This window comes from Lissotriton helveticus, chromosome 9 (assembly GCF_964261635.1).
Source record: "Lissotriton helveticus chromosome 9, aLisHel1.1, whole genome shotgun sequence".
NCBI classification, from domain to species: Eukaryota; Metazoa; Chordata; class Amphibia; order Caudata; family Salamandridae; genus Lissotriton; species Lissotriton helveticus.
In genome coordinates this window covers 133,451,999-133,469,979 of record NC_136070.1, presented here as the reverse complement: position 1 = coordinate 133,469,979, position 17,981 = coordinate 133,451,999, and the positions used below count along the sequence as shown (strand labels likewise).

Below are 17,981 nucleotides of genomic sequence, written 5' to 3'. Positions count from 1 at the left end.
TTCTAAGGATATGGGCTTCACAAGCATTCTATGTTAGTAGACACGCTCCCCAAAATGAGTCATTACTTACATATTACCAACCAATCTTTTAACCCTAAACTGGCAGATTTATTCCTACTGCATGGTCTACCGTCTCAAATCGTCCCCAACCGAAAAATACAATTTGTGTCATAGTTCTGGAAGGCCATTTGCAAACTAAATGGAATTAATCTGTTTGTCCATTGCCTATCACCTCAAATCTGATGGGCGGATGGAACGCTGTAATCAGGAACTAGAGCAATACCTCCGCTTCTTTGCCCAAGAATTAGAAAATTGGGTCTCCAACTTGTGATTAGCTGAATTCTGCCATAGTAACACTATTAACACTTCAACAAGCTATTCATCCTTCATTGCCATGGAGGGTTTTCACAACGATTTACCCCGATGCAAATTCCATCTGGAACATGCCACCCTATTTTAGCAGACCGACAAAGCATTAAAACAAACCATGCCTCAGCTTACCTAAAATCTAACAAAAGCCAAGCAAAAATATAAGCAGTGCGTACAGTGAAAATGAATACCCCATCCAATGTATGATTCAGGAAATTAAGTCTGTTATACACCACAATTTTATGCTAGAAAGGCAAAAGGAAGTTGCAGCCATGATTTATCAGGCCGTTCCTTGTCCACTAAGTTTTAGGGGAAACAAACGTTTGGTTAAAGTAACCGCCACCATGTACATACACCTGACATTTCATGACTCCTTAGTTAAATCAGTAAAACCAGCAACCAGACTAATCTATAGCCCTACCAGTATCAATCAATTACCAGGAAGATTATGGGGTACAAGCAATCCTTGAGTCAAAAAGAGTACAGGGCCTTCTTTATTAGCTGTGTTTATGTTCCCTTTTTTGATGAAGAACTTCCAACTACAGCGCCCTCACAACATCCAAAAAATGGAGTCCATCATCCAGTCCATGAACATGCGGACAGTCAGTCGGAGGCTCTCCTGGCGATTCCTACTGACCCTCTGGTCAGCCCCCCTATGGTGGAACTGAGTGATGCTCACATATTGTAAAACACCTGTCTAGTTTAAGTGCCTGTTTGTAAATTCTACAATCTATAATGTGCAGTCATCCCTGGATCCTTACCCCCTAGCTGGTATCAGCACTTTCAGAAACTAGGAGTACATGTGTGCTATTTCCCCTACCTCTAACGCAACTTGGGAAACACGCAAGATTAGAAAACATCTGTGGCCACCTTAAAAACCAAAGCTATTTAAGCCACACCCATGGAGCAGGGAGCAGAGCAGCTTGTATTCCAGCTTGAGGGCTCAAAAGAACAAAGACTTCGCGCTACAGGTCAGATACGTTTTGTGCTCCAGTGGGATTGTTCTTTGGAAATTTTAATGGTGATGTAGTTTTGGTATTAACAGGTGGTGCATTTGGAAGGTGGGGCCTCTGATATTTTGCAGCCCCTATTTGCGGACCAGACTTCGGTTTATTGAACAAGCGCCCACACAGAAAAAGGACTTTGAAAGTTATCTAAAAGGAACAATATCTGGGTTAACCCTTTAACTGGGGGGATTGAACTCTATTATACGCAAAACGTAGACTATGTTAACCAGAAGCTGATTATGACACTATTTTGAATTGTGCATGCAGAAATGTTTAATGTCAAGTCACATAGTGCTCTTTAGGTGGGTGGCAAACTTTTCAACCCCTAGAGTGCTACTCAACATTGCAGGGAGAATTTCGATCCTTGTGCAAGATGATCGCAGGCATACAAATAGGACCCAGTGAGCTTTCCCCTAAGGAACCAAAGTCCCAGAGTAAGTGGATGTGCTTGATAAAAAGCACATTTTTAAACAAACAGTGAGTTTGAATTTCAGAACTGTACGGATTGTTTTCATCTATATTCAGGCATCCCTCCCTAAAGGTGAGCATCTGAGAAACCCAAGGTTCTAATCCAGATTGGGCTGGGTTAAGAACAACCTCAGGTAGGTGTTGATTATAACAGATAAAGGAGGACACAAACTTGAAGTAGAGATCTAAAATCTGGATGTCATTAAAGCACCTTTCTTATTCTACAGGAAGATGTGTAATCAGTGTATTTTTATTATTTTAGTTTGTTGTATTAGTTTATTATTTGTACCAGATCCCTTTCCCCTGGACTCAACACGGCTATATAGCAAATGCCAGCGACCGCAGGGCGGGCGTAGGAGAGTGAGAGTCCATGCTACCCCCACATTCTCAAGGAAAGAAGAAACTGGTCTCTCATATCACGATCTGATGGGAAAGTCCAGAATGTCTGCAGGTATAAGAGTAGGTGCGAACAAGGACACACCCTGAGGAAGACCAATATATGTTAAACATAGCTTGTCGTCAGCACTGGGGGCATTAGGCGATGAATCCAGAAATACATTATGGTAATTGTTTAGTTTGAAGACCTGAATATTTATTCATTACCCAACTTGAAACCCTAAGGCTGTAAATGTAATTTACAATATTCAATCTACAGCTGCTCCCTCGAGACTGAAAGGGAAGTACGAAGGCTTGCATGAAAAAGCACATCCCTGCTCACACAAAAGCAGACAGAACTAAAGTTTCCGGTTTACCAATACCAAAAAAGCAGTGGAGCTACCCCGTGCCTATCATGTGGAAAGGATAACTGTGCAAAGTTGCATACAGACAAACATCTGAATAGCTAACTAACTGATCACCTCTTATTGTAAATGATAGACCACCACAGCACTCAACTGAATCTGTTAGCTATTGCTAGGTGCAAAAATTATTATTCAAACTGCCTAATTTGATAAGAATTTCTTCTGCTAAAAAAGAATTACTGGAAAGGAAAAAAAGAGTAATAATATTTGCTGTACTTTTATGATGACCAATATACATAGGTGCTCATACTCACAAAGACCCAGATAACATCATCATGAAAGACAAAACTGTACAATGTGTACAAAATCAAGCAAATACAATTGTGTAACCATATTAGGAAATAAAATGGAATCTCGTTGTTTACTTGGAAATCCACAAAAATAACAAACTTACCTGGGAGCTGTAAGGACCCAGCTTGTAACAGAAGAACAGACTTCTCCATCCTTCCTCCCTGTGGTGATGGGGGCTCTCGTTTAACTAGTGCACATGAATCAGGAGCTGCAATAGTGACTCGACCTGGTGCCTGGAAAGCTGGGGGTGTTCGTACACGAAGTGGAGCTCCTAGTACAGCACTAGATGGGGATGTGCGAGGGGAAATATAAGTGGGTTGGTCCAGGAAAAGAGAGAAAATGTTGCTAGGGCCTGAATCTGCTGCAGCAGCAGCTTGTGAGTTGCTGTTTCTTTCGTCTACTAGATGTCCTAGAGGTGAGTCAGCATGTTCTGGATTATCCAACGTTTCTGTTGGGGTGAAATTACAGAAACAATTAAATGAATCATTGCTCAAATATTTAATATGCAAACCAAGAAAAACCTCATTTAGGTTGATAACCTGATACCACCCATTTATTTTGTATGGTTGTGCTTCAGTTCATCTGATTGACAAAATAGCCTGCCCCAGTCTTGACATGAATACCGCAGGCATTCCACAGGAGTGGGCCAATAGGAAAACAGGGATTTTTGACGATTTAGGTGTATCTGACCTTAATTTAAAGCAGTTCTTATACATTCAAGAAAGGAGTCTTGGCAAGTAGATATTAGCAATTCATAGAAGAATGAGGAGCAACACAAATGGCCTGAATAAGACGGTATTTGACACTGCATTAATTGAATTTTATTCTTGGTTGGTTTTTAGAAGAAATAATAAATCAGTACATTAGATGACAGGATGTGAAATGCCGAAACTTGATGAGTGTATAATTACATATATTATACATTTGAGAGTGACTAATAAGAGGAATAAATAAATGGTGATCTGAGATGTCAAACAAATTGATTGAAAGGACCTTCAGTGGAAATGCTTTCTTTACTAGGAGAACAAGTTACTTACCTTCACATTGTATCTGTAAGAGACATAAATTAGTTGTAGATTCCTTCCCTTAGAATTTCCCCCAGGCTAGGGTGACCAGGCGTCCCGGATTTGCCCGGACGGTCCCAGTTTTTCACCTGCTGTCCCGACAGATTTCAGGAAATGTAGCTTCTGTCCCGGTTTTTAGAGAGGGGCGACTGAAAACTATGGGAGGTGCTTTTTATACTTTACAAAGCAGGGATAGTTAGTGGTTGTTTCAAGAAAGCAATTTAATTAACAGGCAAGGTACTAGGTTTAAAAATTGCATTTCATTGTTTGTTCTTACTTCCTGTTCTTTAATTCTCTGCTGAGGAGCGCTGTCATTCTGTGCGCTAGCTATAAGTAAAACGGTAGTCCTTCTTCTATTTCCGTGAAATGTTCCGGGTTTTGCCTTTAAAATTCTGGTCACCCTACACCAGGCGTCAAACTGGATCCGGAGATTTTTCTTAGCAGTACTCCCTGCGCGTCGGTAGGTGGCGTCGGTCTACTCAGCGTCCGTCGTTGGCGTCGGGATGCATCGCTGTGCCTACTTAGATGCAGCCCGTGCATGCGGACGTCAGTTTTGACAAGACTTTCCATGCCAGAAGCGCAGAGCCATGAAAGACACTGACCACTGGTGCGCCACAACAAGGGTCCTGTAAGGGAGTCCCTGTCCCTAAAAGTCAGTTCGCAGAGCGGGAAGGATGAGTGGGGCAGTAAGGAATCTGCAACTAACCTATGTCTCTTACAGATACATCGTTACTGAAGGTAACTTGTTCATCTGAAAGAGACAGTCAGTTGTAGATTCCTTACCTTAGAATAGATACCCCAGCAATAACATCACGGGTGGAGAGTTTTGCAAACCAAGTTCATACCAGAAAGTAATGAGCAAAATAGCCGTCCCTCTGGACTTGGCTGTCCAGGCAGTAATGTCTAGTGAATGTGTGCAGAGTTGCCCCTGATGCCGCCTGGCAGATATCAAGGAGTGGGACTCCACGTGCCGTAACCCTAGTGGAATGAGCATGCAGCCCTACTGGAGGATCCTTCTTCGCTAAAGCGTAGCAGGTTTTTATGCAAAGGAGAACCCATCAAGAGATGGTATGTTTTCTGAACAGCCTGGCACCTACATAGCCAACAAAAGTTGATCATCCACCCAGAAATCTTTAGTGAGGTCAAGGTAGAAGGACAGCGCACGTTTAGGGTCCAGATGGTGGAGTCTCTCCTCCTCCTTGGAAGGGTGCGGAGGTGGGAAGAAGGTGGGCAGAATGATCGATTGTCCAACATGAAATGGTGTAACCACTTTAGGAAGGAACGAAGGCCACGTCCTAAGCACCACTTTGTCAGAATGCACAGAGAAGAAAGGGGGCTTGGAAGAAAGAGCCTGAAGCACACTCACAATGCGAGCAGAGGTGATAGCAACAAGGAAAGCAGTCTTCAGAGTGTGGAGCCTGAGAGGGCAGTTGCGAAGAAGCTTGAAGGGAGCATGCATATAATCAGTTTGAACAAGATCCAAGTCCCACTGCGGCATTATGAAAGGAGATGGAGGAAAGAGATGAGTAATGCCCTTAAATAATCTATATACAATAGAGAACTTTATAAAGGAGGGCTGATCTGGCAGCTTAAGAAAATGAGAGATAGCAGCAAGATAGCCCTTGAGAGTGCCCAGGGCAGAGCCCTGTTAGGACAAAGAAAGAATGTACAAGAGGACCTCTGAAAGAGGGGCAGAAAGGGGATCCACAGCCTTTGTTGTGAACCATTTCACAAACTTGTCCCATCTACAGGCATATACCGATGTAGTGGAGGGACGTCTGCCTGCCAAGACTTCGGGCGGAATGTCGAAAGCTGTCAGCTGTCGCCGCTCAATCTCCATGCAAGGAGGTGGAGGCTGGACAGGTTCGGATGACGAACTGTCCCCTGCTGCTGCGACAGAAGATCCTCCCAAAGGGGAAGTCTGATAGGAGGATTGATGGCCATGCTCAGTAGCTCGGGTTACCAGACTCTTCGTGCCCAGTCTGGAGCCACAAGAATAACTTGGGTACGGTCACACTTGATCTTCTTCAGCACTAGGGGCAGAAGTTGTAAAGGCTGAAAGGCGTAAAGGAGGCCACAGTTCCATTCATGACGAAAAACACTTCAGAGCAAGTGCCGAACTGCGGACATTGAGCGTTCTCTTCAGAGGCAAACAGATCTAACCAAGGCTCTCCCCACCGCTGAAAGAGACCTTGCACCACCTCCGAGTGAAGACGCCACTCGTGATCGACCAAGCACCGACAGCTGAGTTTGTCCACCCTGGTGTTCAGAGGACTTGCCAGGTGTTAAACCACCAAGGTCATGCCCTGATGTTCCAGCCATGACCAGAGGCGAAGAGTCTCTTGACACAGGGTCCACAACTCCATCCCGCCTTGTTTGTTGCAGTACCAAATGGCGGTGGTGTGGACTTTGAACACCTGCATTACTTTCCCTTTAAGAAAGGGAAGGAATGCTTTCAGTGCCAGTCAGATCGCCCAGAGCTCCAGCAGGTTGATATGGAGCCCGGACTCTGCCGGAGACCAGACGCCTCTGATCTCCGCCTCTCCCAGATGGCTGTCTCACATCTACCTCCACTATTAGATCTGGTTGGGGGAGGCATCTGTCTCTGACCCAAGCTTGGTTCGTTAACCACCAATGCAGTTGTTGTGCAGTTCCCTCCTAGATCTGGACGTAGTCCGAAAGATTCCCCTGATGCTGCGACCACTGGAACTTCAGGTCCCACTGCAGAGCCTGCATATGCCACTTGGCTTGATCCACCAGCAGGATGCAGGAGGCCATGAGGCCCAGCAGCCTCAGGGTCATTCTCACTGAAATCCAGGATAGAGGATGAAACATCGGTATTATATCCCAAATTCGCAGCTCAGGAGGATAGGCCCGAAACTGCAGTGTCCAGAACAGCGTCTGAGAAGGAGTCAGGTATGACTTTGGCACGTTGATAGTGAATCCCAGTGAGAGCAGGATGTCCGCCGTAGTCTGGAGGTGGGCGACGACAGACTGGGGGAGCCTGCCTTCACCAGCCAGTCGTCGAGATAGGAAAAGACTGGAACCCCTGATCTGGGCAGATGAGCTGCGCCCACCGCCATCACTTTCGTGAACACCTGAGGGGCACTGGTAAGGCCAAAAGGGAGCATGGTGAATTGAAAGTGCTCGTGGCCCAATGTGAACCATAGATAGCGTCTGTAGGCTGGCAGGACAGGAATATGGAAATAGGCTTTTTGCAAGTCCAAAGCCACAATCCAGTCTCCAGGGTGGATGGCAGACAGGACCTAAGCAAACGTGAGCATTTTTAACTTCTCCTTCCTGAGGAAGCGGTTGAAGGCCTTGAGGTCTAGAATAGGAGGCAGGCCTTTGTCCAGGAAGTAGCGGGAATAGCAACAAAGACCTAATTCGAGCGCAGGGACCCGCTCTATAGCTCCCTTGGCCAAGAGAGCTGAGATTCCCTGGCAGAGAAGCGCCAAATAATCCTCCGACATGGGTTCGAAGGACGGTGGCAAGAAGGGATGGATAGTCTTGAAGGGGAGGAAGTAACCCTTTCGGATGATTTGCAAAACCCACCCGTCCGATGTGATGGATTGCCAGTGGGGGAGGTGATGGCGAATCATACCTCCCACTGGGAGTTGATGGGCCTGAAACGTAGGACTAAGAAGGTTTTGAGGCTGCGGCATGGAGGTGGGGTTAAGGGGGGGTGGATTGGCCAGGCCGCTGGCTTCCAGACCCGCAAGGTCGCTGGGTTCCACATCCGCAGCCATGCAGAGGCTGGGCAGCTTGCATGAGCGGGCAGCTAGGCTGGTCCAGACGGGGCTGGACACCCCTTCTGTCGCCTCGAAAGGGACGAAAAGCAGACTAGAGAGGGCGAGAAGGCGCAGCAAGGCTAAAAGATCTGGCCGTAGCCCTAGAATCTTTAAAGCGCTCCAGCGCCGAGTCTGCTTTGTCGCCAAAATGACGACGGCCATCACAAAACATGTCCATCAAAGTTGACTGGAGATCCACTGAAAAAGCCAGATGTCCTCAACCAGGCATAGTGCCTAAGGGCCATCAACGTGACAATCGTTCTGCCCAGTGAGTCAGTGGTGTCCAGTCCACAGCTAATCAGGAATTTGTCTGTGTCTCTCCCATCCGCTACTGCCTGGGAAAAAACTTCCCAGGCCTCTTCCGGGCACTGAGGCAGCACCTGCGCAACCGTATACCGGATGGTATGGGAGTATCGGCCCAAGAGGCATGCAGTATTCAGGGACCGCAGTGCCAGGCTGGAGGGAGAGAACATGCGCTTCCCAAGATGGTCCAGCTTCTTGGATTCCCTATCTGGAGAGGCAGAAGGGAATGCGCTCTTTGAAAAAGAGGCTTGGACCACTAAGCTCGCGGGGGAAGAGTGTTGAGAGAGGAACATTGTCGCCAGGGGCCGGGTGGTGGCAGCGGCGGACAACCATCCTTTCCACTGGAGTCCATGTGATGGGCTTGGACCAGGTGCCCAGGAGGACATCAGTGAGGGCTTAATTAAAGAGCAATAGGGGTTCAGAAGAGGATGCCGAAGGATGAAGTACCTCGGTCAGGAGGTTTGTCCTGACTGCCACTGAAGGGAGCTTAAGGCCCAAGACCTTGGCCACCCTTTGCACCACCACAGCATAGGACGCTCCCGCCTCCGTAGCCGCGTTAGGGGTAGAAATAATGCCAAGGTCTGGGGAAGTGTAATGTGAACAACAAGGACCCCCTGATTGGAATTAATAATTTGTAGGACAGGGAAATAAACAATGTGTATGTAATTCAAGCAATCCTAACAATGGAAGGGTAGTTGCAAAAAGGAACCTACACATTTATTTCGATATAAAACTATATTCTTTTTAATGAGTTTTCATATTAAAACCAATTTTTCTATACATCCACATTACATAAAATAAACACAAAACACAAAATATACAATACTATTAAAATATAATCACACAATTTTAAAAGGGACGAAAGTGGCAATCAATACTTTCGACGCGCGTTTCGGCGTTCTGAAAAAACGCCTTCTTCAGGAGCCACAAATTAAATCTGAAATACACAATTAATAAACATAAAAATACATTCACTTACATTATATCAAAAAGAAATTTGTTTCATTTAACAATAAAACATCACATAAGACATGATTAATTCGATAAGTTTAAAACAATTTCTATATGCAACACACCCTCCCTACTTGCTATAGCAATATAATATTTGCTAGACAAGTTACAAAACTAATTTCATTATATTTGGGGAAGTGTCCAGACCACTGGCCTCACCCTGGTCCTCATTTCAGTCCACTTCTTCAAGCTGGTCTGTTAAAGGGTCTAGCGACCCCTTCCAGTTCTCATCACCACCATCTGAGCAGTAGGGAACACCAGGGATGAACAGGGGAACATTGTTCCGGCTCCGGTTCTATCTCGGGGATGAGGATGGGGACAGCGCCAGCCAGGGAAGGTCAAGTGAGATTGACTGGCGTTGATCTAGATCCAGGTCAGGATCTGCAGAGGCCTCCGGCACCGGAGCCGCTAGTATCGAAGGCCCAGGACCCACGACCTGCTCCGGGGTCCGAAGGTTCGCTCGAGGAGTTGGGCTGTCCAAAGACAAAGACAAGGTGTAAGGCCTCGTAAAATTGGCGGAGTTGGGCAGGGGACGCTGCGGCTCCTAGAAAAGGGGGAAGCACAAAGTCGTCCCTGAATCAGGCGCCAGAGACGGAACCTTTGAGCAGCGAGGCTCTGAATTCCGCATCATGTCAGCTGACTGATGGAGAGAAGGCGAGGAGTGATTGAGCTTCGCCTAAGACCTTGACGACTTGGAGTGCGACGAGGAGTGGGGGCTCCGTGAACAGCCTCGAGACCTTCCTCTCAAACGAGACCTGAAACGATGCGGAGCTGACCGTCGGGCCTCTAGTAACTTTCGGGACCACTCCCGCAAAGTCTTCAGATGCATGGCCTGGCAGTCTGAGCATGACTAGGTCCTGGTCGCGCTACAGACACCACAGACACATGAGGTTCGGGTCCGTCATAGACAACATCTAGTGATAGGCGTCGCAAGTCTTGAAAGCGGTCCAACACTGGGACATCTCTCGAGCACCAGGAGTCGCAGACTCCAAAAATATGTTGACAAAACATCTAAAAAAAAAGCTAGCCAAAAACAGCTAAGGAGTAGCTCTCTACGGATATGCGCTAGGCTGGCGCAGAAAAAGAAAGACCTGATCTGAGCACACAGGAGAGGAGTCTAAGTAGGCTCAGCGACGTCATCCCAGGGACTACGAAGCCACCGACAGACGTGGAGTTGACCGATGCCACCTAGCAACACGCAGGTTTACTGCTAAGAAAAATCTCTGGATCCAGTCTGACGCCTGGGGAAAATTCTAAGGTAAGGAATCTATAACTGTCTCTTTCAGATAGACAGTTTAGAACCTGAATTAAATAAATACAAATGAGTATAGTCAGGATCCCAAACATACAACCTACATACAACACTATATAATATTAATTGGTAAATGTCTTAGCAAAAGATCTTGAGACAATAAAGGGTCTGCCCAGGATGACAGAAGTCAGCTATGCAGTCGGTACCTTGCAGCCCTTGCAGGATCTGGATTCTCTGGGTCCTCATTGCACTCATCTCCATGGTTATCTAGAAAACAGAAGAGAGAGTGTTTCAGCTCAGCTGTATTTTCCTACAATGCCTTGCTTCAACCAGGTTATAACTGTACCTGCTGCTTCAAGACCATTAGATGCTGCACTTCAACATACGCTGCTTGAAGGGTTGCACGCGCCTGCAGCATTTTGGTATCCAAACTCTGTAATGATCCGCTAAGCTCTTCCTCCCGCAAGGAAATGGACAATAACTGGTCTACCTGGGAACGCTCTGCAAAAGAAATTGACAGATTTTACACCAAGTTCCATTAGCTAAATGATGAAGGAAACTCTTGTTACACACAAGTATGACACCAATTACTTATTCTGTATGTCTGAAGACTATTTAATGGTGAGGAATACTTGTCAGAGTTTTCTTGCGATCAGGCAGAGGATCTCCGATTTTACAATTCTAAAGTACTCATCTCTTGCATTAGATCATTAATGAACACGCTCATCTGAGTTCAGTGTCAAGCGGTCTAAGTCATTAACTGCTCTCAGCCATGAAAATGCATTTTTATAAGCGAAGACAAGGTGAATGTCAGTTGTATAACCTCAATTAAGAAGTAGTGCCGATAAAAAAGTTGTCAGATTGTCAAATATAAAATTTACTATTTAACCCCGTCCATGCTCATGACGAGCTCAGCTCGTCATGAAGCACACTGGAGCTGTGCTAATGACAAGGTGAGCTCGTCATGAAATAAAGAGATTTATGAAATCTCAGCACAGGAGATAAATACCCTTAGCATTGAAGGTGTTAAATGTTGCCCATATATTATAACATAACTTTGTGAAAAGCACCATGCTTTTTATCGATAGCTCTGTGAAGGTCTTTTCTTAGCAAATCAATTATAGAAATGTGGTTTCTGTTAAGTTTGTAAAGGACTCCAATGGAACACAATTTGGCTCTTGGTGCCAAGACCGTAACATTTACTGAAATCCAAATGGTTCTACATTGCCTATTTGGTCAAAACCAACAGCCTCCGCTAAATGGTTGTTTGCTGTGCAAATATCTGTAATGGTGTAAGCACTTTCTCACATACAGAAATTAAGGTAGGTGTAGAGATGCAATGTATGAATATATGATTCACAAAGAAAGAGCTTTAAGGAGATGTATTATTGAGTTATAAATGCCTCTCAAGTGCTTGCTGAAAGATGCTCCAAGATGGTTTGCTGTTCCAAAAGTAAGGGTTCTGTTCATATAGAACCAGAAAGATATTTTTTGTACCCAAGGAATGTAGTTCACTCCACTGAAAGCAATTACATACAAGTATCGGCAAAGCCAATGAGTCTGGCTTGCTTGTGATACATACTGTAGGCAAAGGATGGCGCTAATTATTCTTTGAATGCAAAATTGTGAAGCAGAAAGTGACTGTAGTTGCTTCACCTGAAACAAAATGCTTGCAATGGCACAATCGAAACATCCACAATATGTAGTGCCTCTGGTTTGTATGGAACATATTAGCATGGAACACACTGCAATGGCTGTCTACTGCTAGATGTTAAAAAGGTTGAAGAGAAAATAACCAGCTAGTATGAATCTGAAAGATACAGTTGGGACACCTTACCTGGAATTGTAAACATTGCAAAGTGTTTGGTGAATACACTTTAGAGATCAGTCACATTCCATTGTAATGATGAAAAGAGACTGTTTATGCAGGAGAGCTTCAGCTAAAATGTGCACATGGGCTTAGAAACTGTAAGAACTACACTGAATTATAGAGATGGGGTCACTTCCATAACCAGACAAACTTACATAACTAACTTTTGAAAGGGTTGTGAATTGCAAAGTACCCCTAAAGTGCATTACCGTACAGACTGTATCATATAATTGCCAACCGATGAACATTTATGAAGGAATGTTGTAAGGAATATGCTACTTACCAGTATGCATCTGTTCTTGGCATGTAGAACTGCAGAGTTGTACATTTAGCAATAGATCGCCACCTGGTGTTGGGCTCGGATGATTGCAGGTTGTTGTCTTCTTGGAAGAAGTCTTTGTAGTCACGAGATAGGTGACTCCTCCCTTGGACAATACTGCGCATGGTCATCGACTCCATCCTCAGATTGTTTTTCGCCATGATGGGAAATGATGGAGTTAGTAGAAGTAAAGAGAAAGGATGTCTATGCGTGTGCATCTAAGTAAGATGAGTACTGGAACGGATACAAGTCCCGGGGAGGCGGGAGGGTATGTACAACGCTGCAGCTCTAAATGCCAATAACAGATGCATACTGGTAAGTAGCATATTCCGTTCGAGGCATATGAGCTGCAGGTTGTACATTCAGCAACAATTGTGCAGCAGTGTCTCCCCTAGCGGTGGTCGCTTGTATCCGGTGCAGCATACTGAAATAGTATTTTAAGGACAGCTTGGCCTACTGCAGCTTGCTGCTTGGCTTGCACGTCAACACAATAGTGTTTAGTGAAGGTGTGTATGGTAGACCATGTTGCTGCCTTACATATGTCCTCTAGTGGTATGTTTCCTAAGAAAGCCATAGAGGCTCCTAGTTTGCGAGTGGAGTGCGCTCTGGAGGAACGGTTAGTGTACGTTTTGCTTTTTGATAGCATATTTGAATACACTTTACAATCCATCTGGCAATTCCTCCTTTAGATATGGGATTGCCTTTGTGTGGTGAACAGAAAGATACAAATAGTTGTTTTGATTTTCTGAAGGATTTAGTCCTGTCTGTGTAGTATAAAAGAGCTCTTCTAACATCTAGGGTGTGTAGGGCCCTTTCTGCAACAGAGTCTGGTTTTTGGAAAAACACTTGTAACTCTACTGATTGGTTAAGGTGAAAAGGAGTAATCACCTTTGGCAGGAATTTTGGGTTAGGTCTAAGAACCACTTTGTTAGGGTGTATTTGAAAAAATGGTTCTTCTATTGTAAATGCTTGTATTTCACTAACTCTTCTGAGAGAGGTGATGGCAACAAGGAATGCAGTTTTCCATGTTAGGAATTGCAATTCACACTTGAGTAAAGGCTCAAAAGGGGGTCCCATGAGTCTTGTAAGGGACAATGTTCAGGTTCCATACTGGTGCAGGTGGTAACCTAGGTGGGATTATTCGTTTTAATCCTTCCATAAATGCTTTTATCGCAGGTACTCTAAAGAGAGATATGTGCTGTCTATTTTGTAAATAGGCTGCAATTGCAGCTAGATGCAGTCGTATGGAAGAGGTACCCACCTGTCTGTTGTGATGGAATCCCAGACAGGTAGGAACTGTGATACTCTGCCCCCTACTGGTGTGGAATGTTGTAGGGGAGGCAGAGGGAAGTCACTGTTTGGGAGTGGAAGTGGAGTGGTTGTTGTTACCTCTACCTCTTCCCTTATTGTTGTTGCCTCTGTACCTTCCTCTATAGTAACCTTTATTAGAGGGGGTTTGTGTGTGTGTTTTAAAAGATGACGTGTTATCTGCACCAGTCTGCTTGGAGCCTCCTCTATAAGAGGAGCGACGAAAAGAACCTCTAGTCTGGGTAGATTGTAATGCACCCATAGACTTAGCAGTGTCTGTGTCCTTTTTCATCTTTTCTAGCGTATTATCTACATCTGGCCCGAACAATTGGTTCTGATTGTAGGGCTGGTTGAGGATGGTAGTTTGTACCTCTGGTTTGAAACCGGAAATGGGTAGCCATGCAGGACGCCTGAGGATAACACTGGTGTTAACTGCCCTAGATGCTGTGTCAGCTACATCTAGTGCGCATTTAATGGAGGCATTAGATATTAATTTGCCTTCTTGTAAGAGCTCTGCTGCGTGATCTTTGTATTGATCTGGCAGATGGTCCATTAACTTTTCTAGTTGGTCGTAGTGAGCCCTATTGTAGCGTGAGAGTAAGGCTTGTGTGTTTGCTATGCGTCATATGTTTGTTGCTTGTGCAGCAATCCGTTTCCCTGACGCATCAATGATTTTTGATTCTTTGTCAGGGGAGGGTGTGTCCCCAGAAGTCTGGGAATTGGCTCTTTTACGTGCATTTGACACTACTAAAGAGTCCAATGGTAGGTGTCCCTTAATGTAGATAGGATCTGATGGTGCTGGCCTATACTTTTTCTCTATTCTTGGGTTTAGTACCCTACACCTTACTGGGTCTTTAAAAATATCTGGGGCATGTTTAATGACCCCTTGATCATAGGTAGTATTTGAGTAGATCTCTGTGATTGCTCAAAAGTGTCTAATAGGAAATCCTCCTCAATGGCATCAGAGTGCATTGGAACTCCGTGGTAAAGTGCAGCTCTGTTTAGTAGATGATTGAACCCAATACTATCCTCTGGAGGGGAAGGCTTTGTTGGGTAATACTGAGGATCAGATATGTCTGGTGCATTATTTGGTTGGAAATTATATGCATCATCCTCCTTGGTATAATCTAGGTTGACATCTTCATCCTCATCTAAGCGATATGTATGTGTATCTGGTACATCATCCCCCCACCTAAATCATACTCTTCATCAGTGTGGTGTGATGATGCAGGAGATTGAGCAGGAGAAGTTATATGCTCAATATATGGAGTGATAGGAGAGGAAGAAGGTGAAGGAGAGAAAGGGTGCATTGGAGATGTTGCACAATCCTTTTTGGCAGGAACCACAGTTGGAAGTGGTGTGTCTGCTGGTCTTTTCTTGTGTGGAATTGCTTCCACATGTCCCGTTTTTGGATTGATATAGACCTTTTTCTGCTTTGGGTCTGGTCTAAATAGTTCTTCCTCTTGTATAGTCCTCTTCGGCGCCGATTTCTTCGGTGTCGATAGTGGTTCTTTAGCTTTTTTTGCCTTAGGAGGAGTTATTGAGTCCTGTGGCAATTTCTTCGGTGCCTAAGGTTCTTTAGGCTTGTATGTATCAGGCCTTGTGGTCTTTGGTACCGTTATCGAAGATTTCGGCGTGGAGACAGGTTTTGTTGGTCCTGTTGCGCCGGAGTCTATCTTCCCGTCTTTGTTTTTGGAGCCGGATGGTTTCGGAGTCGAAGCTTTCCGTTCCGTTACGGTTTTCGGTTTCGGCACCGATGCCTGTTTAGGTTTGGGTGCCGAAGAGTCTTTGGGCGCCGAAGGGCGTGTTAGCTTCGGTGCCGAAGAGTCCTTCGGTGTGGAAGGATGTTTCGGTGCCAATGGAGGAGGTGGAATTGGCATATGTGGTTTTTTCGGTGCCGAGGCACCGGAAGGCGTAGTCTTTTTCCTCGGAGCCGAGCCGGAAGGCGGGGCGTTAGAGGGTAGATTTCTGTCTCGACTGGGCCCCATGGGCGGAGTGCTGACCGTTGCCTTTGTTTTGGGCAGTGTCTGGGGTGCAGGGGCAGAGGTACTCACGGGTTGTCGAGATGGAATCGAGTCGTCCGAGTCCTCTGCTCCCGATATGATCTGGAGGTCAGGTGAGTCTTCCTCGGCGACGAGTGGAGCCTCGTCCGCGGAGATACCTTCGAGTGGGTTCTCGTCCTCGGAGACGTCCTGTTCAACGATCTTCTCCTCAAAGATGGCCTCCGGTGATGGCGCTGATCTCCTCATCTCGTGTCGACGGGCCCTCCGATCCCGAATGTTCTTTTTCGACTGGAAGGAGGCACAGGCTGTGCAGGTCGACTCGTCGTGTTCTGGCGAGAGACAGAGGTTGCAAACCTCGTGATGGTCGCTATGAGGGAATTTTGCTCGACATACCAGGCATCTCTTGAATGGAGTTCTTTCCATGAGGCGTAGGCCGTACGGCGCCGATGGGCCCAACGGCCCGCGTCGATGCACCGGGATGTAGCTGGTGATGTCGAAAAGTGTCTTCGATGTCGAAAGTTGTTTGTCTAAAGTTTTACGCTTCGAAAATGCCGAAAAAGTCTTTTCTAGCCGGAGCGGAAATTTTTCATCCGAACCCAGTGGCGGAAAAAAACAATCTGAGGATGGAGGCGATGACCATGCGCAGTATTGTCCAAGGGACGAGTAACCTATGTCGTGACTACAAAGACTTCTTCCAAGAAGACAACAACCTGCAATCATCCGAGCCCAACACCAGGTGGCGATCTATTGCTAAATGTACAACCTGCAGCTCATATGCCTCGAACATACGTTTCTGTTGGCATTGCTCTGGCTAGCGTTGTATGGATCATAATGACGACCTGCTGTATTTGTTTACCAATCCCAAAGTTAGATAAGCCTTCTGAAACATTAAATATTATGTTTGATGGTGCTCATTAGGTCCGGAGTTTAACAGCAAAATGTCTGGAGAAGGCCCAAGAGAATGGTACTAAAGCCCTTCATAAACATGTAAAGGTCAATTAACTTCTACAGAAGAAAAGGGGGCATTGTGGAGGACTGGGTGCTAGAAAGCCAGAAGCTGTAGGGGTAAGCACAAAGAGGGGAGGAGGGGGATAATCTTCAGGGTCATAAGGCACTTCCTGGTGAATTGCATTAGAGTAGTATACACCATCTCTGCTTTAGTACCCCCCTTTGTGTGGCAACAATTAGTAGTTTTACTGGCTTCCTGCTTCGATAGTTGTGCACCAGCTTAACATTACACACTTCTGATCCCTTCCCGGTCTCCTTATTTGTTATTTATCTGATGTATTGGTTTATAGTTGACTAGCTGCTGAAAGGTCTCCGATATCAGGCGCCCTGTGGAGCACTGCTGTTATCCAGGTTGATACCGACTCTCAAGACCCCAACACCTACTCATGATTCAGATAAGTGTTCCTTAAAAGTTAAGTGTTTAATACAAGATTCCCACCACTGTTCTCTCATGTATGCAGATCATTCTCCCTTCATTACCAGTGTGCATATAATGTTGGCTTATCAGTGATTCATCCATGTGGCAGAGGCTTGCCTTCGCAGAATGCTAATTCCTGACTCCAGGCCAGGTTTTTGCATCTCTTATCTAAAGCCAGCAAGATATTCTGTCTCCCTCTCTCAACCTTCCCTCTGTTATCCTCCTTCCTCTCGAGAAGTTACTGTACAAAAGCCACCGCCCTGGAGAGTCAAGCATAGCTACAGAAGCTTGACATTTATTTAGTAGTATAGTTAACAAAACACTAACCATGACCCCAAAATATTTCAGATTGCCTACTCTGATTTCATACACATAGTATACCATTAATGCCAGAAACTGAAGGCTATAATGCATAAAGGACCTGAACCTGGGCTAATTGCCCGATCGACAGAAGGGGGCAAATAATGATGCTGAAAGGGGTTACAATGTTAGGGAAGAAATGCCATAATGCTATTAGAACATCCCACCTAGTGAGAGTACTATGTTCTAAATGTAAGAAATGGAGAAATAGAAGAAAAAAAACTTCGGAATATTAAAGCAGAAGGTCGGCCCCCGCCATTTTTGCCCATGAGACACCCTAGTGTCTCTCGACATTCTAATGTTCTAATATTAAATCACATCAAAACTGTTATTCCACTT

General features: G+C 45.3%; 1 protein-coding gene across 4 annotated transcripts in view; it reads right to left on the bottom strand.

The window, feature by feature from the left end:
• Window positions 1–17,981, bottom strand: part of ZNF106 (zinc finger protein 106) — a 395,360-nt gene that overhangs the window by 184,947 nt on the left and 192,432 nt on the right. For all 4 annotated transcript variants that reach the window (XM_078659625.1, XM_078659628.1, XM_078659626.1 and 1 more), the window contains 3 exons: window positions 10,703–10,857; window positions 10,563–10,623; window positions 3,039–3,383 (listed from right to left, as the gene is read on the bottom strand). In XM_078659625.1, the coding sequence (XP_078515751.1) occupies window positions 3,039–3,383; window positions 10,563–10,623; window positions 10,703–10,857 (561 nt within the window). The remainder of the gene's footprint in view (window positions 1–3,038; window positions 3,384–10,562; window positions 10,624–10,702; window positions 10,858–17,981) is intronic.